General features: G+C 48.0%; 1 protein-coding gene across 1 annotated transcript in view; it reads left to right on the forward strand.

Annotated features, from left to right (window-relative positions):
- Positions 1 to 1,350: 1,350 nt before the first annotated feature.
- LOC308150454 (proteasome adapter and scaffold protein ECM29-like) overlaps positions 1,351 to 25,528 on the forward strand; it is a gene marked incomplete at both ends in the record, with an annotated part of 35,946 nt that continues 11,768 nt past the window's right edge. The window contains 30 exons of the mRNA XM_080523281.1: positions 1,351 to 1,356; positions 1,484 to 1,622; positions 2,571 to 2,701; positions 3,112 to 3,228; positions 3,526 to 3,644; positions 3,960 to 4,106; positions 4,678 to 4,855; positions 7,647 to 7,786; positions 13,416 to 13,494; positions 13,724 to 13,843; positions 13,984 to 14,069; positions 14,217 to 14,292; positions 14,960 to 15,009; positions 15,406 to 15,472; positions 15,731 to 15,853; positions 16,251 to 16,354; positions 16,584 to 16,707; positions 16,837 to 16,917; positions 17,224 to 17,443; positions 18,129 to 18,220; positions 18,509 to 18,643; positions 19,632 to 19,803; positions 20,111 to 20,292; positions 23,010 to 23,111; positions 23,405 to 23,528; positions 23,766 to 23,911; positions 24,237 to 24,291; positions 24,542 to 24,656; positions 24,898 to 24,966; positions 25,208 to 25,325. Of these exons, the coding sequence (XP_080379407.1) occupies positions 1,351 to 1,356; positions 1,484 to 1,622; positions 2,571 to 2,701; positions 3,112 to 3,228; positions 3,526 to 3,644; positions 3,960 to 4,106; positions 4,678 to 4,855; positions 7,647 to 7,786; positions 13,416 to 13,494; positions 13,724 to 13,843; positions 13,984 to 14,069; positions 14,217 to 14,292; positions 14,960 to 15,009; positions 15,406 to 15,472; positions 15,731 to 15,853; positions 16,251 to 16,354; positions 16,584 to 16,707; positions 16,837 to 16,917; positions 17,224 to 17,443; positions 18,129 to 18,220; positions 18,509 to 18,643; positions 19,632 to 19,803; positions 20,111 to 20,292; positions 23,010 to 23,111; positions 23,405 to 23,528; positions 23,766 to 23,911; positions 24,237 to 24,291; positions 24,542 to 24,656; positions 24,898 to 24,966; positions 25,208 to 25,325 (3,417 nt within the window). The remainder of the gene's footprint in view (positions 1,357 to 1,483; positions 1,623 to 2,570; positions 2,702 to 3,111; positions 3,229 to 3,525; positions 3,645 to 3,959; positions 4,107 to 4,677; positions 4,856 to 7,646; positions 7,787 to 13,415; positions 13,495 to 13,723; positions 13,844 to 13,983; positions 14,070 to 14,216; positions 14,293 to 14,959; positions 15,010 to 15,405; positions 15,473 to 15,730; positions 15,854 to 16,250; positions 16,355 to 16,583; positions 16,708 to 16,836; positions 16,918 to 17,223; positions 17,444 to 18,128; positions 18,221 to 18,508; positions 18,644 to 19,631; positions 19,804 to 20,110; positions 20,293 to 23,009; positions 23,112 to 23,404; positions 23,529 to 23,765; positions 23,912 to 24,236; positions 24,292 to 24,541; positions 24,657 to 24,897; positions 24,967 to 25,207; positions 25,326 to 25,528) is intronic.

The following is a 25,528-nucleotide window of genomic DNA, read 5'->3' on the forward strand; positions in this document are numbered from 1 at the left end:
CAGACACACGGACACACGGACCTTACGCTGAACCCGGTATTGACATTGTGACATGGGAAAGGGGCGCGCGAGACAGATTTGGATGATGTATTGCATTTATTTATTTATAGATGTATTCATTCATATGAACGTCAGAATATAGAATTATTTGACGGCTCCCCTGAAGACGCCAGGCGGTGCCCCAGTGTGCCGCAGCGACCCGGTTGAGAAACGCTGAGTCGCCAAGCTAGCTAGCTGTTAGCTCAGCTCCCTTTAAAGCTTCTCTGTCTGGCTGCACAAATGTACACAATAAATATGAATTGAAACACGGACCAAATCGAATGCGATGTCAACTACCAAAGGATATATGAGTATATATCATATATGACACTATTGTTACTTACTTGCAAAGAAATAGAAACGTCTTCAAACCAAATGCGACTGTCTGTGACGAGACGACGAGATGAAGAAAGAAGCGCGAATCTCAGCGAGGTAAGTGACGTGGGTCTGGGAAGCTACCATTTCTAAAAGGGGGGTGGTAATAATTAGTTAATTCATAAATCAATCAAAAACGACTACTTTCTTAATTTGGGGGGGATTTGTAATTTATGTGTATGCAACACAATGATTGAAGAGGGGCCACAGCCATCCAAGGATGGATTTTTTCAGGATTTAATTGATGGACACATTTTGAAGTCCACCCACTGTTTCTGAAAGTTCCGACAGAATTGCAATTAATTTTATATACAGATGAGATTGAATGATGCAATCCTCTTGGCTCCCGGGTAACCAAAAACAAATTGTTATTGATATATTACACCTTAATTATAATAATAATAATAATGGATTTTATTTATAAAGCACTTTACATTTCAAGAATCTCAAAGTGCTACAGTCAATAAAAGAAACAAAAACAGCACAACACAATAAAGATCACTAAAAACATCAAAAGCAGAAAGGTTAAAAAGACACTGTGGCATAGAACTAATGGCTACTGGAACGCTTTGTTAAAAAGAGGAGTCTTAAGTCCGCTCTTAAAAGAGTCGACCGACTGTGGTGCTCTCAGGTGGGCAGGGAGGGCGTTCCACAGTTCGGGGGCGACGGAGCACGCGGCCCGGGGGTCTCCCATGGAGCGGAGGTGGGTCCTGGTGGCTTTGAGGAGGTTTGCATTTGATGAGCGGAGAGTGCGAGTGGAGGGGCTGTGGGATTTGACCAGGTCCTCGAGGTAAGGGACCTCAAGTTGCCGTGAATGCATGCACGTGAATGCATGTACCGTGAATGTACGTGTAAGTGAATGCATGTACCGTGAATGTACGTGTAAGTGAATGCATGTACCGTGAATGTACGTGTAAGTGAATGCATGTACCGTGAATGCCGGTAAGTTGCCGTGAATGCATTGACGAGTTAACAGTGAGATTTTGTAAATGATCCGAGAGGAGATGGGAAGCCAGTGTAGTGAGTGGAGGATGGCTGTGATGTGATCGTATTTGCGCACTCTCATCAGGATCCTAGCAGCGCTGTTCTGAATGTACTGGAGCTTCTGAAGGCTCTTGCTAGTGATCCCGATGAGAAGTGCGTTGCAGTAGTCGAGCCTGGAGGAGACAAAGGCATGGACTCACTTCTCGGCATCGGGCAAAGACAGGGTGGGCGGAGTTTTGCTATATTTCTAAGGTGGAAGAATGACGTTTTGGATATGTGTTTAATGTGGGCCTCGTAGTTGAGGTGGGGGTCCATTCGAACACCAAGGTTGGTGACGACGGATGACAGAGGGATAACCTGTCCAGAGAAAGTCATGCTTGTTATGGGGGATGATTTAACCTGGTGAGGGGTGCCGATGAGGATGGCTTCTGTTTTGCAGCTATTTAATTGAAGGAAGTTAACTCTCATCCATGTTATGTCATGTCTCATATCAACAGTTATACCAGCTAAGGTGTGCTAGTGGATTGTATTCATTCATATCATTCCTTAGTTCTCTAGCTAGTCGACCTCATAGGGCTTAACTGGGCCACACATGCTTTTGTCAGCTTTGTGATTATGTCCCAAACATGTCCCCACCCCTTTTTAGGTTGATAAGCTGACATGTCAGTGACAGTGTGTTACCTTTCATAACTGACCCTTATTTGCCTGGTGAGGTCAAGGATTGGGGCTGATAGGGTTGGTGTCCGCTATGCACCGTCATCATGATCATGGTCATCGTAATCTTCTAGCCACAGTGACTTGACATACCCATCCTAATATGGCAGTGACACAGAAAGGGAAATGGTTGGTGTGTGTCTGTGTGTGTGAGAGATCATTTCCCAAACCCCCTTGTATTGTATTCCACAGTTCCAACCACGCATCAGCATCTTCTGCTCCAGGGAGGCTGGTGGAGGTAGAAATCGGAGGACGGGGCTCATTGGAAACGTATCAAACTCCCACGCATTACAATGAGCTCGTCCTCCCATTCCGACCTCCACCAGCCTCCCCCTGATCAGCATCTAGCCAGAGTGAACTTGAGGAGATACCCTCATGGAAATTAAAATGGCCCAGAAACAGATACAAATGAAACTGAAGTCCGTGTTTTCAACCCCCCCCTCTCTGTTGTCCCACAGATCAGCTGGAGCGAGTGTTCCTACGTCTGGGCCATGCAGAGACCGATGATCAGCTCCAGGACATCATCTCCAAGTTCCTGCCTCCTGTCCTCCTCAAGCTGTCCAGCGTGCAAGAGGGCGTGAGGAAGAAAGTAAGGATGTAGTAGTAGTAGTAATAATAATAATAATAATAATAATAATAACGATAACAATTGTTTTACTTCCATGCGATCAACTTCAGTCAGTCAACTGTTGGAATTTGGTATGTTATGCTCTAAGCAAGGGGTCAGAGTCATAGACGGCGACCCTGGAGCAATTAGGGGGGTTCAGTGCCTTGCTCAAGGACACCTCGACACGTGGCCAGCCGGGGGTTCTGGCCAACAGGCATCATAAGAAAAATAAATCTATGCTAGGACCATAGTCCTACATAATATACTACTGGACCATAGGCCTACATAATATACTACTGGATGTCTCACGGCTGCCACTTGGCATCTGCCTTTTTGTCTCACCCCTCTCTCTCCCCTCCTTCCCCCTCTCTACCCCCCCCCCCCCTCCCCAGGTGATGGAGTTGCTGGTCCACCTGAACAAGAGGATCAAGAGTCGGCCTAAGATCCAACTGCCTGTAGAGACGCTGCTCGTTCAGTACCAAGACCCCTCAGCCGCTTCCTTCGTCACGGTAACGCCCATCTTACCCCCCCCTCTTACAGTTCTACATTTTCTATATTCTTACAGTTCTACATTCTAGAATTTCTATATTCTTACATTTCTACATTTTCTATATTCTTACAGTTCTACATCCTAGCAATTCTATATTCTAGAATTTCTACATCCTATCATTTCTACATCCTAGCATTTCTACATTCTAGAATTTCTGCATTTCTACATTCTAGCATGTCTACATTTTATTGACCACTCAATAATTTTGTCTGAAACATCAGTGATTATTAACTAATTTCATTACTTTTCTGTGCAGAATTTCACCATCATCTACATCAAGATGGGCTACCCTCGCCTGGAGGTGGGGAAGCAGTGTGAGCTGGCGCCTACCCTGCTCACCGCCATGGAGGGCAAGCCCCAGCCCCAGCAGGACAGGTGACACACACACACACACACACACACACACACACACTGTATACATACTTGCACGCACACACACACACACAAGCACTGTATACATACACACACACACACACACACACACACACACACACACACACTGTATACATATGTGCACACACACACACACACACACACACACACGCACTGTATACATATGCACTGTATACATACACACTGTATACATACACATACACACACACGTTGCACATTTTACATCCATTTAACATCCACTCTCCCCCTCCTCCTCCCCCCTCTCTCCTCCCCCATCCCTCCCCCCCTCCCCCCCAGCCTGATGCACCTCCTCATCCCCACCCTGTACCACATGAAGTACCCAGCGGACCACAAGACGGCCTCCCCCTTCATCCTGATCGAGAGGCCCAAGACCGTGCAGCTGCTGCTGGAGTTCATGCTGGACGTCCTGCTGATGCCCTACGGGTGAGTGGAGGGTCGGAGGTCGGAGGTCAGAGACCACCATGGGCGGCCATTTTGAGTGTGGCGGAAGTGATTTGTGGTGATTGGGGGCAATCTCCTGATGATTGTAGTCGCTATCTGAGGCTGTATAATAATAATAATAATAATAATTGTTTTATTGGTATAGTTGTACTGTTATCACGTAGCCAGAGCACTTTACAACTTCACAGGCCAAACCAACAACAGCGTTGATTATAAACAACGTGGAGCATAGAGGGACAGCTTAGAACGGGGGGGCAGCGGTGTACAAAGTCACACGTTAAAAGCTGCCTAAACAGGTGACTGGGCCTTCCACTTGAGAGACACTCACTCCCTCTCTCCTCTCTTCCCTCCCTCTCTATTCCCTTCCTCTCGTCTCTATTCCCTCCCTTTCTCTCTTCTCTCTCCTCCCCCCATTCTCCTCTCTATTCCTCTCCTCTCTGTTCCCTCCCTCTCTCCTCTCTATTCCCTCCCTCTCTCCTCTCTATTCCCTCCCTTCCTCCCTCTCTCCTCCTTCTCTCCTCCCTCTCTCCTCTCCTCTCCTCCGGGCCTCCAGGTTCGTGCTGAACGAGCCCCCTGTCCGTCCCGCCCCCTCCTCCCCCCAGGGGGGTGCCGGGGCCGGGGGAGGGGTGGCGCCCGGGCAGGGTCTCCCCCAGCCCCCCCCGGGGATGAGCGTCTACGCCGCCAAGAGGGTGATCGGGGAGGCCCAGTGGAGCGCAGAGCAGCTGGAACAGGTGGGGGCCGCCGCTGACCTCTGACCTCAGAGGAGGAGCAGTGTTGTTGTTGGACAAGAAATTGAAGTGTGTGTGTGTGTCTGATTGTCTGTCTGTCTGTCGTGTAACGTCAGAGGTCCAACTCGGTGTCGCGTAGCCATGCCCGCATCTCTGGTTCTAGGTCGAAGAGGCTGGCTTCTGAGGGTGGTCTATATAAGGGGCAGATGGTGATTATGTGGTCGGCGGTCTGCTCTGGGTCACCGCACTCGCATGCCGCACTGTCCGCCAGGCCCCACGCCTTCATTGATGTTTTAAAGCGACCGACACCAGTTCGTAGACGGTTCAGTGTGGTCCATTGCCGGCGTGGTAGGTCGTCTCCTCCAATGGCGCCATCTCCTGGGTCCCAGATGTAGCGGTGGATTCGGGAGGGCCCGGTTGACTCCCACTCCTGCTTCCAAGCTGCTGCCAGCCATGCATCTCTGGAGATGTCCTCAGAGGTGGAGTTGAGCATGGCTTGTGCTGCCTTGTTGTAAGGGTGGCGGGTCTTGAGTCGGCTTGGAGGTGCTGGTGTTATGGTGGTGTTGTGCAGGATGTGCCAATCATGCTTTTGTGCCTTCCTGGCCAGGGCGAGGGTGGCAGCCTCCCGTCGGAGGCCGGCCGGTGCTATTCCCGCGAGGACTGGCAAGAGGGACACAGGGGTAGGCTTCAAGCATCCAGTTATTATTCGGAGGGAGGTATTGATAGCCACGTCGACCTTTCTCGCATGAGGGCTTCTGCTCCAGACTGGGGCGCAGTATTCTGCTGCAGAGAAGACCAGGGCTTGGGTGGATATTCTTAGCGTCTTAGCGGAGGCTCCCCAGGTTGTACCAGCAAGGCGGCGGATCAGCGCGGCCCTGGATGTCACTTTGGCCTTGACTTCTTCCAGGTGTTGCCTGAAGGATAATGTCCGATCCAGGCGCACTCCAAGGTACTTCGGGGCTTGCTGGACCTCCAGACATTTGTTGTCAACGCGCACCTCAAGTTCCCTCCTGGCTTCTCTGGTGCTGAGGTGGTATGCCGCTGCGACTGTCTTTCCGACACTGAGTTGTAGACGCCACCTTCGAAGGTATGCTACCAGTGTGCCTATGTCTACGTTAAGACCCTCTTCCATCGCCTTCCACGTTGGTCGGCTCAGCATGATGGCAAGATCGTCTGCATAGCCATACTTTCTAGGTGCTGTATCAGGTAGGTCGTGGATGTAAACGTTGAACAGCATCGGCGAGAGAACAGACCCCTGCGGTACCCCGTTCCTCAGTCTTCTGAGCCTACTGCACTGGCCACTGCTGGTCTGTAAGATGAAGGACAGGTTTCCCCGCTCACATCACCGACCATCCATCATTAAAGTCCCATCACTGGTGGAACCGGTACCAGGGAAACCCGTCAAGCGATGGAACTTCCGAAAAGCCAACTGGGAGTCGTATGCTGAGGAGACTGAAAGAACGTCAGCTGGCCTGCCAGACCCAGACACAGCCGACCTGGATACGGCCTATGCAGCCTACTGCCAGGTCCTCCTGGGTGCGGCAAAGAAGACCATCCCACGTGGCTATAACAGGAATTACATCCCAGGTTGGGACGAGGAATGCAGCCGCCTTCTGTGCGACCACCAGAGGGCTAGTGCCAGAGAAGAGGTGGACGTGACTGCAGCAGCACTGCTCCAGAAGCTGGATATCACCCGCAGGGCCAGATGGACAGAAGTTGTCGAATCAATCGACTTCACCCATTCTAGTCGCAAGGCGTGGCAGACCATCAACCAGCTCACAGGCAGAAATACAACACCCCACAGCTGCCCAGTCACAGCAAATGCCATCGCATCCCAGCTCCTGAAGAACGGCCGCTTCCCGGATGCTGACAAAGACTTTGCCCGACTGACATCGCGTGAGTTGTCCTGCATCTCGGGAGCGGCCAGTGTCGATTCCAACCTCTCGGGAGAATTCACAGCAGAGGAACTCAGTGAGGCTATGAGCAAGCTCAAGCCAGGCAAATCCCCTGGCCGTGACAACATCCACCCGGAGTTCGTCATCCACCAGAGCACAACAACATCTGGCTGGCTCTGTGCTTTCTATACATCATGCTACCGGAGATTAAAGCTCCCAAAGACTTGGCGCCGTGCCTCTGTCATAGCTCTGCCAAAGCCAAATAAACCTGCAGAAGACCCCAAGTCGTACAGACCAATCTCGTTGCTCGGTGTCCCATTTAAGATCTTGGAGAGGATGATCCATAGCCGCATCGAGCCAGTGGTGGACTCACAGCTCCCACGGGAACAAGCTGGTTTCCGTCGTGGAAGATCAACAGCAGACCAGGTAACACTACTCTGTCAGGACATCGAGGACAGCTTCCAGGACAATGAGAAAGCTGGGGTAGTGTACCTGGATCTGACTGCTGCATACGACACTGTGTGGCACCGGGGACTCCACCTGAAGCTGCTGAGGACAATACCGGACCGCCACATGGTGAAGTTCATCATGGAGACACTTTCTGTCTCTCTGTGTGTGTGTGTGTGTGTGTGTGTGTGTGTGTATATATATATATATATACTATGCGTGTGTATGCTAATGTGTGTGTGTGTGTGTGTATATATATATATATATATATATATATATATATATTCTATGCGTGTGTATGCTAATGTGTGTGTGTGTGTGTGTGTGTGTATATATATATATATATATATATATATATATATACACTATGCGTGTGTGTGCTAATGTGTGTGTGTGTGTATATATACTATGTGTGTGTATACTAATGTGTGTGTGTGTGTGTGTGTGTGCAGTGTAAGCTGGGCATAGTGAAGTTCATCGAGGCAGAGCAGGTGCCGGAGGTGGAGTCGGTGGTCCACCTGGTCGTGGCCTCCAGCGACACCAGACACAGCGTCGCCACGGCAGCAGACCTGGAGCTGAAGAGCAAGCAGAGGTAACCATGGTGACGGTGGTGGTTTGTTTATTTGTTTATTTAAAAGGATCCCCATTAGCTTATGCCGTAGCAGTTTGCTAATCTTCCTGGGGTCCACATATAATCAACAGACAGACACCTAATACATTAATACAACATACAGTGTTTCCTCCAGGAATTTTCACATTAGTGGCGGGGTGGTCGTCTTTCGCGCGCGCAGAGATTTCTTAAATAGCGGTTAAGTCATTAAAGCCGAGCAGGTGATTTTATATAGAAGGTGATCAAATACCAATATTGTTATGTACGACAGTATGTCATTGCAGCACTTTGTTGCACTTTACGACGTCACGTTCTGTTAGAGCTTTACGACTGTGTGTGTTTGACAGTAACTTGACAGTAAACGGATCTCAGTTTGTATACCTGTGTGGATCTACATTTATTAGCATAACACAAACATAATAAATTAGATAGAACAACCCTGTTCATTAATGTTTATTAATGCTTGAGTTCATGTTCATGTTCGCACTGTTACTGTGTTGTGTGCCAAAGCACCCCTGTGATTGGTGGAGGTCACGGGGGCGGGGCGGGTGCTGTGTGTGTTATTGAGACCGTTGGGAGAGAGAGCTCGGGTGAACTAAGAAAGTTGTGTAGATTTATGAAACACAGGATAAGATGTAAATTCCTTGTGCAGGTACGTACGTGAGAGTGTGTGTGTGTGCGTGTGTGTCGTCTTGATGGTGAGTGATTCATGCGGGGGGGGGGGGGGGGGGGGGCTGGGGTTAGGTTTAATTTCGGACGCATCATCAGTAGTGTTCCTCCAGGTCATGGGGTGTTTCGGCCATCACACTATACACCCTCGCCAGAGGTGGCCAGCTCAGGGGGATCAGCCCCGAACTTGCGTCAATCCTAATTCGTCATGAGACTCATGAGACTCATGAGACTATGCAAGGCAGGGGCGTCCTTTTCCCTGAGTCAGGCCTAAGCTGACCGCATACCTTCTGGTTGGCTACTTCGGGGCCTAGCAGGGATCTTTCCTTCTCATAAAAAGCCACTGGCTGCTTCTTTCGGCTGCTTCCGATGCAGCTTTGACGGCTGAACGCAGGCTTTGGCCTCTGATTCCCAGGTCTGTAAACAATCTGGTGGTAGATCTTGCCACAAACCCTCTGCACCCCACCTCCACTGGGCGGACTTCAGTGTTCCAGCCGCGGTGTTGTGCTTCGGCGGCGAGCTCAGCATAGCGTAGATGTTTCCGCTCGTAAGCTTCATCCACTGTGTCCTCCCAGGGTACGGTTAGTTCGATGATGTACACCTTTTTTAGAGAAGGGGACCAGAGAACCAAGTCAGGTCTCAGGGTGGTTATTGCGATCTCTTTAGGAAACACAAGCTGTCGTCCAATATCAGTCAGCATCTTCCAGTCGCGGGCCAACCGTAGCTGGCCTCGCTCAGATGGTGTCGAGCTGCTCCTGGTAACCTTTGCCCCCTCACGGACAAAGGTAATTGCCTGTTGGTGGTTGGATGCTGATGGCGGTAGGGAGTTGGTGGCAGCTCGTTTGTCCTCCAGGGTGGATGCAAAGATCTTCAGGACTTGGTTGTGACGCCACGTGTAGCGTCCTTGGGCGAGACTAGTTTTGCACCCTGAAAGAATGTGCCTGAGGGTGGCTGGCGTGGAACAAAGGGCACACCCCGGGTCTTCACCATACCACTGGCCAAGGTTAACTGGTGTTGGAAGGACGTCGTATGTAGCTCTGATAATAAAGCTCAACTGCCTCGCTTCCATGGCCCACATGTCCTTCCAGCTAATCTTCCTCCTCTCCACACTGTCCCATCGCGTCCACTGTCCCTGCTTGGCAAGAGAGACTGCCTTGGCCCATCTTCCAGCCTCCTCCTGATGGCGTACTTCCTCCACCACCATCTTCCTCCGTTCTGGTGCTGTGGCCTTACTCCAAGCAGGGCGAGCAGCTGTTAGCCCGAAGCCTCCTCTTCCCTGCTGAACATACCCCACAATATCAGCATGTTTGAGGGCTGCTGTTGCTTCCTCCACCGCTTTGGCTGGTGTCCATTTGCGCCCGGTTGTCAAGGTTGGTGCGTTGTTGCTCACCACTAAATCTCTGGATTCATTCAGTGTCATCTGGAGTCTTGTTTTTGCACACTTGAACTCCTCTGTGAGACTGGTGAGGGGCAGCTTGAGGATGCTATCTCCGTAGAGACCTATGGTGGTAAGGCATCGTGGAATTCCGAGCCATTTCTTGATGTAGCCTGTGACTCCTCTTTCCAACTTCTCTACGGTTGAGATTGGGACCTCATACACTGCGAGGGGCCACAGCATCCGTGGTAGGAGTCCAAACTGCAGGCACCAAGCCTTTAACTTTCCAGGTAGCTGTGTTTTATCGATGGACTGCAGGCCACTGCTGATATCTTTGCGCAGTTGTAGAACCTGGTCTTTGTCCTTCAGGCTTGCATCATACCACCTGCCAAGGCTTTTTACAGGTTGCTCAGACACTGTTGGGATTGGATCATCGCCGATGAAGAATTTCAGGTCAGAGAGCACTCCCTTCACAATTGAGATGCTTCGTGACTTGGATGGTTTGATCTTCATACGGGCCCAACTGATGTTCTCTTCCAGTTTTCTGAGCAGCCTCCTGGTGCATGGGACGGTGGTGGTCAACGTTGTAATGTCGTCCATGTAAGCTCTGAGCGGAGGGAGACGCTGACCAGAGTCAACTCGCTGTCCGCCTACAACCCATTTTGAGGCTCGGATGATGACTTCCATTGCCATCACAAATGTCAGGGGTGAAATAGTGCATCCCGCCATGATGCCTACTTCCAGGCACTGCCAAGAGGTGGTAAAGTCAGAGGTGGTAAAGCAGAACTGCATGTCTTGGAAGTAGGATTTAACCAGGGCTGTGATGGTGTCCGGTATGTGGAAGAAGTCGAAGGCAGACCACAGGAGTTCGTGGGGCACAGAGCCAAAGGCATTGGCAAGGTCCAGAAAGACGACGTGAATGTCCCGTCTCTCCACCTTTGCCGTTTGGATCTGGTGCCAGATCATGCTGAAATGTTCTGAGCACCCCGAGAATCCTGATATTCCTGCTTTCTGTACAGATGTGTCGATGTATTTGTTTCTTCTCAGATACTCGGCCATCCTCTGTGCAATGACACTAAAGAAGATTTTGCCCTCAACGTTTAGCAGGGAGATTGGACGGAATTGGCTGATGTTGACTGCATCCTTCTCCTTTGGGATGAGGACTCCACCTGCCCTGCGCCACGCTTTAGGTATTATCTTCTTCTGCCATGCTGTTCTCATGAGCCTCCAGAGAAACCTCAGGACATCTGATGCGTTCTTATACACCTTGTATGGGACTCCGTTTGGCCCCGGGGCTGATGCCGTTCTTGCTCGACGCACTGTGTTTTCCACCTCTTTCCAGGTTGGAGGGCTGATCAGCATGTGGTGTTCAGGGGGGTCGATTGGTGGTATATCAGAGGGAATGGTCAGATGTTCATGCCGCCTTGGGTCAGAGTGTGTTTCTTTCAGGTGATTTTCCAGGTCTGTCTTTGTTGTTTTTAGAGCTCCACTTTTTTCCTTTGTGAAGATACTTTTAAGGAACTTGAAGGGATCCTTATAGAACCGTGTTCTAGCTTGTTCTTTCTTCCTTCTACGTTTCCGGAGGTTCTCTGCTCTACGGAGGGATGCCAGCCGTGATTTGATGTCGACTTGAAGTGCGTTTATGCCTTCCCTTTCCACTCCAGAGGCTTTTTTCCACCGTTTCCTAAGTTGTCTTCTTTCTAGGACGAGGCGCTGGATCTCCTGTTGCCTCCTGGAAACGGGTGCAGTTGGAACATCTTTCCCGCCTTTCCTTTCTTGCACTCCAAAGCGTTCTGCCCCATACTGGGTTTACAATTAAACGCACAGATTACATGAGAGAAGCTATCTGTCATTATTTCAACCACTGTCCAAGTGGGGACGTTACAATACTTTTGTTTTAGAACGAAACGTTAGCCGCTAGCAGCGTTTTTAGCAGTCACCATTCTTGAGCAAAACATGATACAAACAAACATTCAAATACTCGTGTCGTCTTGATTTTTTTTCCGATTTCAATGTATGACGCATCATTTGAAAGCTTACCATCTGTAGTTTCAGACTATGTAAACAAACGAAAAATTACGTAAGCAAATGGTTATTATCTATCTGGTATAGATACCACTTCTGCGCCGAATGTACCGCCACCGGCACAAATCCGCACCCGACATTGTAATTACCGTAATTTCTAAACGGTTTGTGCTATCGAAAAAAATCCAACTGTCCCTGAAAGCTGAGATGTTGCACTTCAACCAACATATAGGGTATTACGGTAAAATGTGACGTGAGGACATTCTCAGAGTCAGTTTACTCACAGTGATTGGCGGAGCGTTCAGGGACACATGCTTTTTTTCAGTTCTCCGGTCATAATAACTCAAAGTGGACTGTCTGAATCATTTGGTGGCGGAGGAAATTCATTTGTGGCGGCCCGCCACCAATAAATGCATATAGAGGAAACACTGAACATATAATACATTAAAGGGACAATGCGTGACCCTCCGCGACATCCAGTGGTGAAAACAAGACAAACAGATCCGGCAGCAATCAAACATGATATTTGTATTAATTTGCGTATAATGCAATGCACAAAAGCATTTTCCTGGCCTTAAAATGAGCGGGTGTCTTCGTGGAGGCCGCCATGTTTAATTAATTGTAAATCAATGGAACATTCAGCTTCACCCCTGGATGTCACTTAAAGTCACACTCAGTCCCTTCAAACATAGGCCTACAGATGAATGCCATATTCGATTCCAGTCAAATCCTCCAACCTCATCCCCACCACAAGATGTCGCCAAAACTCACACACTATCCCCCCGATACAGTAGTAAATACAACAAAATAAACTAAAATATTTTTTTTTTTACAAAAAGGGCAAATATTATTAATCCATTAAAATATAAAGACCTATAAAGACATGATCCTAACGCAATCATCTCTTCGATGAAAAAAGGAATCAACCAAAATAAACAAAGTAAAATAAAACAGCTACCTGTCATCAGCCACTTAATAGGTGCCTCTTCAGTCTCTTTTTGAATAACCTTTTACTTTTTTCTTGGCGATATCAAGAGGTAATTCATTCCAAATTGTACTAGCTCTATAAAGCACTGTTCTTTTCAAAAAAATTGTTCTTGGGTGGGCTTTCATAATGTCACCATTGCCGGCCTTCCTGGTATGGTGGTGATGATGATGATGATGATGTCACCCATTCAGAGAGAATTCTGAATGTCTTCAGGTTCTCATTGAGTGGATTAGCCCTTTAGGTGACCAGTAGAAATGTTTGGGTCTAAAACCTCCTGACTGGGTCTTGGTCCGGATCCTCCAGGGTTCTGGGGGGTTTCCATCATTGTCGCTAACGGAAAATCCAAGCTTATGTTTGATGAGTCTCGTGGGAGATTTATCAAAATAAGGCTGGATTTTTTTTTATAAATCTCGGGAGACTTGGATAATAAGCCTGGATTTTCCTTTAGCGACGTCGATGGAATACCCCCCAGGTCTTGACTTCATCTCTGTTGTAGTTTTTTATTTAGTTTTTTTAAATTAAAAATATTCATGTTATTTATTCCAATTCTGCAGCATCGTCGACTGGAACAACCCTCTGATCATCAACAAGATGTACAAGGTCTACCTGGGGGACATCCCTCTCAAGACCAAGGTATAGGAGCACTCCTCACTCTTCCTCTCTTCACTCTCTTCCATCTGTCACTCTTCTCCTCCTTTCAGTCTTCCTCATCTTCCTCTTCTCTTGCGCTTCTGCTCTCCACTCTTCTCACACTTCCATCAGATATATATTAAAGCTAAATGTGAACAGGTGAATGGAGAAATAACTGTGTGTGTGTGTGTGTGTGTGTGTGTGTGTGTGTGTGTGTGTGTGTGTGTTCCAGGGAGCCAGTCTGAAGCGGGAGCTGAAACACGAGCCGGTCAGTACCAGAGTTAAGCTGAAGATCCTGCCTCACCTGCTACGATCTCGCTTAGCCGCAGAGTGCTTCCCAGCCAACATCCAGGTAGGGTGTATGTGTGTGTGTGTGTGTGTGTGTGTGTGTGTGTGTGTGTGTGTGTGAGCAAGTGAGCATTTGACTTATTTACTTGTTTGTTTGAGAGAGTGTGTGTGTGTGTGTACTCACCATTCCTTCCCTCTCCACAGGTGGTCTATGACGGTCTGTTTGGTTCCAACACCAACAACAAGCTGCTGTCCCTCACACTCCAGTTTGTCCACCACATCTGTATGGTGTAAGTAGCCTACACACACACACACACACACTCCAGTTTGTCAAAATAAAAGTCTGAACGTTAATTGTCCAAACATTAAATTGGCTGCCGACTTGTTACCCCTGTCACCAGGCTGTGTCACAGTAGTTTAACCTTGTTTCTCCACAGCTGTCCTGACACCAACAAGCCCCTGGGACTGATGCTGCTCAACGGCCTGACCAAGCTCATCAACGAGTACAAGGAGGTACGCCAACCAATCACAGCCCTGTTATGATGTCACCAACCAATCACAGCCCTGTTATGCTATCACCAACCAATCACAACCCTGTTATGCTATCACCAACCAATCACAACCCTGTTATGATATCACCAACCAATCACAACCCTGTTATGATATCACCAACCAATCACAACCCTGTTATGCTATCACCAACTAATCAAAACCCTTTTATGATATCCCCAACCAACCAAAACCCTTTTATGATATCACCAACCAATCAAAAACATTTTATGACATCATTGGCAAAGCAGAACAGTAAAACGCATATTTCATAGAAATATTCACTACAATAGAATGTTTTCAACATGTATGTTGTTATGTAATGCGGTCCTGTGAGTTCTGTGTCAGAGAGTTATAATAATAATATTAATTTATTGCATTTAAAGCATTTTTCATGATATAAGACGATGGCTTGTGATGCTCATTATGGCTTGTTTGTGGTGTTGTAGCTGATAAGCAGGTGTGTGTGATGAGCAGGTGTGTGTGATGAGCAGGTGTGTGTGATAAGCAGGTGTGTGTGATAAGCAGGTGTGTGTGATGAGCAGGTGTGTGTGATAAGCAGGTGTGTGTGATGAGCAGGTGTGTGTGATAAGCAGGTGTGTGTGATAAGCAGGTGTGTGTGTGTTTGCAGGATCCTAAGCTGCTGTGTGTTGCCTACTCTGCTGTGGGAAAACTCTCCAGGTAAGACTGGTGTTCTCGCACCCACCGCTGTCCTCACATTTATTATTATTATATTATTGAACTGCATTTCGTTGTATAGTACTTTTTATAGTACAATTGCGATGACAATACAGTTTAATCTAATCTAGTAAAATGTTATGACCGCCAACGGCCCCTGGTCATCTTTTTGTGATGGCCGATGGTAGATGATTCACTGTCTTACTTAGACAAATGTATTTGTTGTAAGTGGCTCTGGATAACGGCGTGTGCTAAATGGCAGAAATGTAGAAATGTATCAAGGGAAGTGTTTGAACACGTCGTGTTGTACACGTGTGAGACCTGTGTGTCTGTCCCTCCTCTCCCTCCGTGTTGTACATGTGTGAGACCTGTGTGTCTGTCCCTCCTCTCCCTCCGTAGCCGGATGCCTCAGCTCTTCACCAAGGACATCGCCCTGGTGCAGCAGTTCTTTGAGTCCATGTGCAAGGTGAGTTATAATGACATTGTTGTTTAACCCAAAAAAATCTGTACTGTATTTGACGTGTTTAATGTAAACATGACGTCTGTGTGTGTGTGTGTGTGCGCCTCTAATGTGTTCCTGGTGTGTGTGTGTGCGCTCGCGTGTCTGCGTCTGTATGCTTCTAATGTGTTCCTGGTGTGTGTGTGTGTGTGTGCGTGCGTGCGTGCGTGCGTGCGTGCGTGCGTGTGTGTGTGTATGCGTCTAACGTGTCCCTGGTGTGTGCAGGAGGAGCCTGACGTGCGCCTGGCCATCCAGGAGGCTCTGTCCATGATGGTAGGAGCCTACGCCAACCTGCAGGGGGCGCTGCTCAACCTGATGGAGGCCCTGGTGGCTGCTTACATGGGCAAGGTACCGACGCCGTCTCCATGGCAACCACGTCCGTTTTTTTATTGTTTACATGCGTTTGATGTAGCCAGTATGAATGTCACTAGTGGAATTCTTCTTCTTCTACTTCTACTTCTTCTTCTAGTTCTAGTTCTTCTTCTTCTTCACATCAGGGGGGGTATTCCAATAACGTCGCTAAAGGAAAATCCTTGCGAAAAGTCTTGCGAGATCTATCAAAATAAGCCTAGGTTTTCCTTTAGTAAGTAAGTAAGTAAGTAAAGCTTTATTTATATAGCGCCTTTCGTACATGAAATGCACGAAAGCGACATTGATGGAATATCCCCCTGAATACTGTGTCATATGCTCATTATTATTGTTATTGTGGCTGACGTGTGAATACTGTGTTGTGATTGGTGGACAGCCGGAGGTGCAGGTTCGCCAGGTGGCCATGAAGTACGCCAGCATCGTGTTCGGCCCTGATCACGTGCCCTCCAGATACCTGCTCCTATTGGCTGCTGGAGACCCGTGAGTTTCACCCTAAGCACACCCATTACCGCTGGTACACCAGTGATGGTCAACGCGATTGTCACCTTTTTAAATTTGTTGAACATTTCGTTCAAGTGTCCAATAGGCGGTTGATAATTAAATGTATTTAATGTATTTATGTTTACTAGTGACGGTGGACAGTAAATGTGTCTGTGTGTGTAGGAGAGAGGTTATTCAGTAGGGATGATGTGTGTGTGTGTGTGTGTAGGAGAGAGGAGGTGAGCGGAGAGGCCCAGCGGGTGCTGAGGGCGCTGCCCGCTAAGAGCCCTGAGAAGGAGGGCTCCAAACCCATGCCCTCCTTCCCTGAGATGGTCGCCTACATCCAGGAGAAGGTGAGATTGCATCCCAAACCAACAACCACACACCCCCTACAACCACCAACCCTCTACACCCACGCCTCTTCTTAATTTGTCAAATACATGTCTCTGACCTTGTTCCTTCTGACCTGACCTCTTCTCCAGGCCGCTCAGAGGATGAAGACGCCGGCCAAGTACATCATCGGGACGTCCACTCTCCCCTTCAACCCGTCTGCCTTTGGCGAGGTAAACACACACAACACACACTTGGGGCAGTGTTAATTTTGGCAGACTATTTTACATTTAGTCTTAGTCTTTAGACGAAAATGCACATGAGTTTTAGTCACATTTAGTCATTGTTATCCTTCTTAGTCTTAGGTCTAGGTTTTAGTCAACAAAAACTCAAACTCAGAAAAGTTTCATGCGTCTGCTTCTTCTTCGTCAGTTTCATATGACCTCACTTACTGAGGGGAGGGGGGAGAGAAAGAGAGAAAAAGAAAGGAGTAGAGAGAGATGATGACCTCACTTCCCCCCCTGTCCCGCCCCCCCCAGATCGTGCTGTACCTGCGTATGTGCCTGGCCTACAGTGCCGGGGCCACGCCCCTCTCCAAGAGCCTGGTGGACATGCAGGACGACGCCCCCGCCATTGGCCGCTACGTCCACGCACTGCTGTCCTCCGAGCCCATGACCTCCCCCGGCCTGAAGGGCGGCGACACCAACCCTGTCCAGGTGTACATAGACCTGCTGCAGCAGCTGCTCTCCGCCATCGGAGGTAACCACTCACGGATCATAGAAAGATTATATATATATATATGATAATATAGGTGTGCGTTCGTAAATTCGCTCTGAGAGTGCCAGAGCGCACACTGTCTCAGATCATAGAAAAATGATATATATATATATCGTCACCTTCTTAAAATACTAGCTTACATCGCTTTTTAGGAATGTAAATTATAATATACATATTCTAGATTTGGTTCAGTTTATTCTGTTTTTCGCAAAAACTTAAGAAGGTGACGATATGATAATATAGGCTGCGTTCGTAAATACGCTCTGGAAAATCTGATCAGCACTCATGGAATGGCTCTTGTCCAATCAAATTACTTGGTCGCTCTATGACGTTGAACCCAGTGTGCACACTCCGGCACTCTCAGAGCGAATTTACGAACGCACCCATAATATACAGTATATGTCATTTCTGTTTATTTTTCCTTTATTTAACCAGAGAAGTCACATTGAGATGTACATGTCTTTTTAAATATTATCCAAAGCCACTTACAGTACAGCGAGTCCATACATGATTTGTATGTATGGTCCCAGCGGGAATCGAACCCACAACCTTAGCATGTACTCTACCAACTGAACGTGCAGGACCTGCAGAGACCTCATCTAATTCCAAAGGAAACTCAATGTGTTCATGCACTTCATGCATGTTGTCTTTTCTTTTCTGTCTGTAGGAATCCCGGTGATGTACTGTCTCCTGGAGGTGGTGTCTGTCTGCCCTCACAAACTGGCCCCCAAATTCATCGACAGAATCGACTGGATCAAAGTAAGTCTCTCTCTCTGTGTGTCGCTGTGTGTCCCACTCGCCTACCTCCACCTCTATTGAATAATACAACACGATCCATGATAATCCATGCTGATGCCAATCCATTCTACACTAAGAGCTCATGCTAATCAACGCTCATGCTATCTCATGCTATGCTAATCCATTCTAATACTGATCAACGTTCACGCTATCTCATGCTATGCTAATCCATGCTAATGCTGATATCAATGTTGACGCTAACCCATGCTATGCTAACCCACGCTAACGGATGTGTCGTCCCCTCCTCAGAGTGTGATGAACACGAACAAGGAGGACATGCGGGAGCTGGCGGCCCAGCTCTACGCCACGGTGGTGTCCACCATGTCAGGGAACGAGCTAAAGACGGCCGTGCAGAACCTGATCAAGATCACTAAAGACACTCACGTATGTCCTGTCCCCCCTCACACACACACACACGTATGTCCTGTCCCCTCACACACACACACGTATGTCCTGTCCCCCCTCACACACACACACACACGTATGTCCTGTCCCCCCTCACACACACACACACGTATGTCCTGTCCCCTCACACACACACACACGTATGTCCTGTCCCCCCTCACACACACACACTCACGTGTGTCCTGTCCCCTCACACACACACACTCACGTATGTCCTGTCCCCTCACACACACTCACGTATGTCCTGTCCCTCACACACACACACACACACACACGTATGTCCTGTCCCCTCACACACACACACGTATGTCCTGTCCCCTCACACACACTCACGTATGTCCTGTCCCCTAACAGGGGGGGTCAGGTCCATTTCAATTCAGGAAGTACATTTTCAAAATGACAGTTGGAATAGGAATCTAACTAGAATCCTATTCCAACTGTCATTTTGAAAATGGTCTCCTTCCCTGAGGGGATATATTACTGTAATATTATATTATTTTGCATTTATATTGATATTATATTATTTTACATTCATTCTAATTTGTAGTCTACATGCCCCATACCCACTTCACAATTCTGTTTTATTTTTTGCTGATATATTGTTGTTGGTTATGTCCTATGCCCCAACCTGACCAAGTACATTTCCTGTACGTGCAAATATACTTGGCCAAATAAAATAATTCTGATTCTGAATTCTGGTCTAATCATAAATTCAGTTAACTTCATGAATGGAAATTGAATTGAGCCTAACCTAATCTCTGTGGTCTCAACTAAACGTTTATACAGTTGTTTTTCTACACAATACTGTTACATGTTCGCCTCATAACAGCGTTTTTAGCACATTCGCGCCCTTAAACTTTTACTCTTTGATTTTGCCTTGTTTGTAATGGATAGATCATTATCATTGAAGTTGTCTCAGTTTCACTGAGCTGAATGTTAATCTGTGTTGCCTCTTGGAAACCCGCAGAGCCCTGAGAGCCAGCACGGCGCCATCTTGGCTCTGGGCTACATGGTGGGCAGGTACATGAGCCAGAGGAAGGCCGCCACCTCCGGAGACTCCGCCCACAACCGGGAGCAGCGCATGAACGCCACGTCCAAGGAGGACGAGGAACTCATCGCCATGGCAACCAAAACCATTGGTAGGGAGGTTATTAGCTTACATTATTAGCTTAATTTTTTCAGGAGCTCTTAAATTGTTTTGTCTACTTTAGTATCATCCACTAAACATGTCTCTGTGTGTGTGCCTGTGTGTGTCTGTGTGCGTGCCTGTGTGTGTGTGTGTGTGTGTGTGTGTGTCCGTCCGTCCGTGTGTGTGTGCCTGTCTACGTGTGTGTGTGTGCCCGTGTGTGTGTATGCGTCCCTGTGTGTGTGTGTGTGTGTGTGTGTGTGTGTCCGTGTGTGTGTATGCGTCCCTGTGTGTGTGTGTGTGTGTGTGTGTGTGTGTAGGCTCCTTCCTGGACAGCGCGTCTCCTGTGCTAGCCGTGGCGTCCTGCACGGCGCTGGGGGAGATCGGCCGTAACGGCCCCCTGCTGATCCCCAGCGAGGGCGACGCCTCCGGCCTGCTGACCAAACTCAACATGGTGGACAACCTGCTGGCCCGCATCCCCTCCGGCAAGGAGACCACCAAGGTAACCATGGTTACCACTTTTTAAATTTCAGTTACAGTTGGAAGTTGTAGGCTAAAAGCTCCATTTACTGCTTTACTGCTGGTAATTAACAGGGACTGTCCACAAAACTATAAAGTAATAAACTAAACTAATATTGTCATCAGGGCTCGCCCCCCCCCCCCCCCCCAGGATGTTTGAACAGTGTGTCGCTGGATTTCATTCATCATCAATAACTGTCTCTGTCCTTTATTCATGTCACAATACTACAGAAAACACTGCTAAAACGCAGAATTAGCTGAGGAACATAACAACGCTTTCGCTTTCTTTTCTTTCTTTTTTTTACAACAATGTCATTGCCGATCAAAATAGTTACTCTGTCATTAATTACTAATTATATAGTTTCATTTGCCTTGAAATGTTTACAGCATGCTTTTCAATGAGGAAAATGTTTAACTTAAGATCATTTTTTGAATCGACTGAATTGAAATGGAGTATAACCCAACTCTTTTTTTTTTTGTGATCAATTTTTTATTATTATTTCAGGGAGTAAAACAAGGGGAGTGGTAACGTACAAATAAACAAAGGAGAAAATAGAATAACACAAATACGGTTTACCAGTACAAATACAAAATGCGCATAAACCTTTCAACCCCCCCCCCCCTCCCCTTCCCTTCCCAATCTCCCTTTACCCCAATAATTCCCCACCTACCCCTCCTCCCACAAATGTCCCTCCCGCCAGATACCTCCCACCCACCCGCCCAATCACAACCCCCCCGCCACCCACCCCCCCCTATCACAGCCCCCCGCCCACCACCCCCCACCCAATCACAGCCCCCCGCCCCCCCCCCCCCCCCCCTACAGGACCCTATGGAAGGAGCAAATCGATTAGCCTATAATAGTGTCTTGAGGATGGTTATAGTTTGGTCCCAGCATGAGACATTGTCCGAAATTGCATGATGCCTGTTGGCTATCCAGTGTTCCATGCTGGCTATGTCAATGAAGTCTAATATCCATCTCTGCGTAGTCAAGAAATGGGGTGACTTCCACCTGCAAGCTATAAGCCTTTTGGCTGCTGTAAGGCCGGCCAGCCAGATGCGTCTTTGTTTGATGTTTAGATCCAGGTTTGAACTGTCATTTAGCAATAGGACTAATGGTGAGTGTGGAATGTGTTTGGACAGGATCAGGGACAATGCATCACAAACTGTCCTCCAGAAATCAGCCACTCCCGGGCATTCCCATACCATATGAAAAAAGGTGCCAACTGTATTTCGGGTGCAAAGAGTACAGTTAGGTGAAGGTATGGTCTTTATTTTATGTAGCAGATATGGAGTGAAGTATGTCCTATGAGTAAAATTGAAATGGATAACCTGGTGGTTGGGATTTCTGGAGGAAAGGGATATGTTTTGCCAAATTAATTGCCAATTTAAGTTATTGTGTGATAAAGTATCTTTCCACACTCTGTCAATGTGTAATGGTTTTAAAGAAGCCTTAACCAGGATGGAGTAAAGAGCTGAGACCTGACCCCTGGGTCTGGTGAATGCTATGTGAAATGGATGTATGTCTAATGAGCTATTCCAGGGTACCCCGTATGTGCGCATAGCTGTACGTAATTGAAGGTAGAAAAAAAAGGACGTACCCGGTAAATTAAAGTTTCTCTGAATGTCTTGGAATGAGCGGAGACCCTCAGCCCCAAATAAATCTGAGAATGTGTGAACTCCCTTGTCACTCCACTGGGGAAATGAGATTGGACGGCCTCCCAACTGGAGAATTGAATTTTTAAATATAGGCGAATGGAGGTACCATTTGGTTGAGATTTTGCAGAGCTTTTCTGCGCATCGCCAAACTGAGATTAATTCAGTGATGATGGAGCCGAATTTCAATTTGGACTGTTTAATAGAAATGTTACAGTATATTACATCTTGTAACCTATGAGGATGGACAATGTTTTCCTCTAAGGGGCGCCAAGAAACACGAGCAGCCGGATCAAACCATGTGGAGAGAGGACGCAGCACAAAGGACCAATAATACCATTCGAAGTTTGGTAGCCCCAATCCCCCTTCGTTTTTTAGCCTCTGGAGGGTTGAGAATTTGAGTCTGGGCTTCTTCCCCCTCCATATAAAATGAGAAGAGATAGAGTGTAGTTTCTTCCAATAACCACTTGGTGGGGCTAGAGAGAGCATGGAACTAAAAAAGTTTATTCGTGGAAGAATATTCATTTTAATAACTGAGATACGTGAATGAAATGTGAGGGGTGAAGTTTTCCACCTTTGTAGATCAGAATCTACCTCCTTCAGCACATTCTTATAATTAATTGATACTGTGTTTGAAATTGAGGGGTAGATAGTGATACCTAGATATTTAATATTCTGGACCACTGGGATGTTCAGTGAGATATCTAACTGTCTAGCTGAGGCATTCAGTGGCAATAGAGCTGATTTTCCCCAGTTAATTTTGTAACCTGAAATTCGGCTAAAATTATTAAAGATGTTTAGAAGGTGAGGGAGTGACTGAGGGATATTCTGAATAAAAAGAAGGATATCATCAGCATACAGAGATATGTGATGTTTGGTGTTCTGGACCGTAATAGGATCATGGGTGACTGACTGGCGAACGGCCTGGGCCACAGGTTCCAGAGATAGGGCAAACAGCAAAGGAGAGAGAGGGCATAAGAGGGTATAACCCAACTCTGATAGACAACACACGCTAATGTTGTTGTTGTTGTGGTGGTGGTGGTGTAGATGAAGGAGCGAGCCATCCAGACCCTGGGGTATCTCCCAGTGGGAGACGGAGACTTTGCCCACCAGAAGAAGCTGATCCAGGGACTCATGGACTCTGTGGAGGTGGGCGACTCTCACAGGCTCTCACTGATTAACACAGCTTCACACTCTGACTTCATATGATATGACCTTCACTACACTCCATAAGAACTTCATACAACATGCAGAAAGAATTGGTGCTCTTTTATATTTTGGCTGTTGTAAAATCTTTCTCCCTCCCTCCCTGTCTCTGTCTCTCTTCTACCTCTCTGCACTTTCCTCCTGTTCCCTCCCCCTCTCTCTCTCTTCCTATTTCCTTCTCTATCTACCTACCTATCTCCTCCTCTTTTCTTTCTTTCTGTCTCCCCCCCCCCCAGGCTAAGCAGGTAGAACTCCAGTTCACCGTGGGGGAGGCCATCACCAGTGCAGCGATCGGCACCTGCTCTGGGGCCGCCAGAGACCCCTGGACCTGCCCTGAGGACCAGTACAGCCCCCCAGACAGTAAGACCACACACACACACACACACACACACAGCCCCCCAGACAGTAAGACCACACACACACACACACACACACACACACACACACCACACACACACACAGCCCCCCAGACAGTAAAACCACACACACACCACACACACACACACACACAGCTGCCCAGGCAGTCCTTGTCTCTCTCTACCTGTGTGTCCTACCTGTGTCTTACCTGTGTGTCCTACCTGTGTTTGTGCCCCCCAGGTGTGAAGAGTAATGACGTGGTCCCCTGGGTGTTGAACGCGGTCCTGGCTCGCTACATCCCCAGCCAGAACCCCCACATCCGCCAGGCCGCCTGCATCTGGCTGCTGTCCCTGGTCAAGAAGCTCAGCCAGCACAAGGAGATCATGGTGAGGGTCATAGGTCACGGCTGGGGTCACACTTGGGGGTCAAAGGTCAAAGCTGGGGTCACACCTGGGGGGGGGGGTCAGGATGGGGGTCAAAGGTCAAGGCTGGGGTCAAGGGGAGAGGGTAATACGGGAAAGTTATGGAAATGTTGAGCTCTTTGTTGATTGTTGACTTTCTCCTTTTCCTCTCTTCCCCTACTTCTCTCTCTTCCCTCCTTTCTCTCTCTCTCTCTCTTCCTCCTTTTCTTTCCTCCCTCCTTTTTCTCTCTTCCACCTTCTCTCTCTTCCCTCCTTTTCTCTCTCTCTCTCTCTCTCTCTCTCTCTCTAGTCTCACCTGAAGGAGATCCAGACAGCGTTCATCTCCATCCTCTCAGACCCTGACGGTGAGTACATCCATCTGTCTGTTCATCACACCCTGCATTCCTCCTTTTATTTATGTAGGCATCCATCCATCCATCCATCCATCCATTCATCACACCCTTCATTCCTCCTTTTATTTATGTAGGCAGCCATCTATCAGTATATCATCTATCCATCCTGAGTGAAATGCTGTATTAGTCACCTAATGGTTCTCTCTTCTCCTCTCCTCCTCTCCTCCCTCCCTTCCTCTCCTCCGTCCCGGGGCGTGTGCAGAGCTGAGTCAGGACGTGGCGTCTAAGGGCCTGGGTCTGGTGTACGAGATGGGCGGGGAGGCAGACCAGCAGGAGCTGGTGTCCACCCTGGTGGAGACGCTGATGACTGGGAGGAGGGGGAGGGAGGGAGAGGGGAGGGAGAGAAGGGAGGGAGAGGGAGGAGGAGGAGGGAGGAAGGGGTTAGTGTCCACCCTGGTCGAGCTGATGACTTGGTAGAGAAATGCCCTTCTTTCCATCAATCATAACATGAATACTAATGTTAGTTGACGACACACATCAACAGAGTGGTTCCTAAACGGCTGTGTGTTGTTTTAGTTGTTACCGTAGTAACATAAACGGTTGTGTGTTGTCCTCCAGGGTGAAGCACGCGGTGTCGGAGGACACGGAGGTGTTCCAGGGGGAGGCGCTGGGGAAAGCCCCCGACGGGTGAGTCTGTCTCTGGTCTGCTTTTCCATTTTAATTCAGTTAATTCAGGAAGTCAACTGAAATTCCAGTTCCACATTCAATTAAACTGTATTGAGTGGATTGAAATGGAATCGGTCCTAACCCCGGTCCAGGCAAACTGACTGGCCAGGACGTCTGAGAAGGTGGCGAGGTGCCGAAATGTCTAGTATGTTGCTAGCATGCTAGCAATACATACAATAATATGACCGTTGACCTTCCACAGGCAAGGCCTGTCCACCTACAAGGAGCTGTGCTCATTGGCTAGTGACCTGAACCAACCGGATCTCGTCTACAAGTTCATGAACCTAGCGAACCACCACGCCATGTGGAACTCTCGCAAGGTGGGTGTGTGTGTGTGTGTGTGGGTCTACCTATAAAGGTGTGTGTGTGTGTGTGTCTTCCTATAAAGGTGTGTGTGTGTGTGTGGGTCTACCTATAAAGGTGTGTGTGTGTGTGTGTGGGTCTACCTATAAAGGTGTGTGTGTGTGTGTGTGTCTGAGTGTGTCTATGAAAGAGGTGTGCGCATGCGTGACCAGTCGTGGTC

This window comes from Nansenia antarctica, assembly GCF_963989245.1.
Source record: "Nansenia antarctica genome assembly, chromosome: 2".
In the NCBI taxonomy this organism is placed as follows: domain Eukaryota; kingdom Metazoa; phylum Chordata; class Actinopteri; order Argentiniformes; family Microstomatidae; genus Nansenia; species Nansenia antarctica.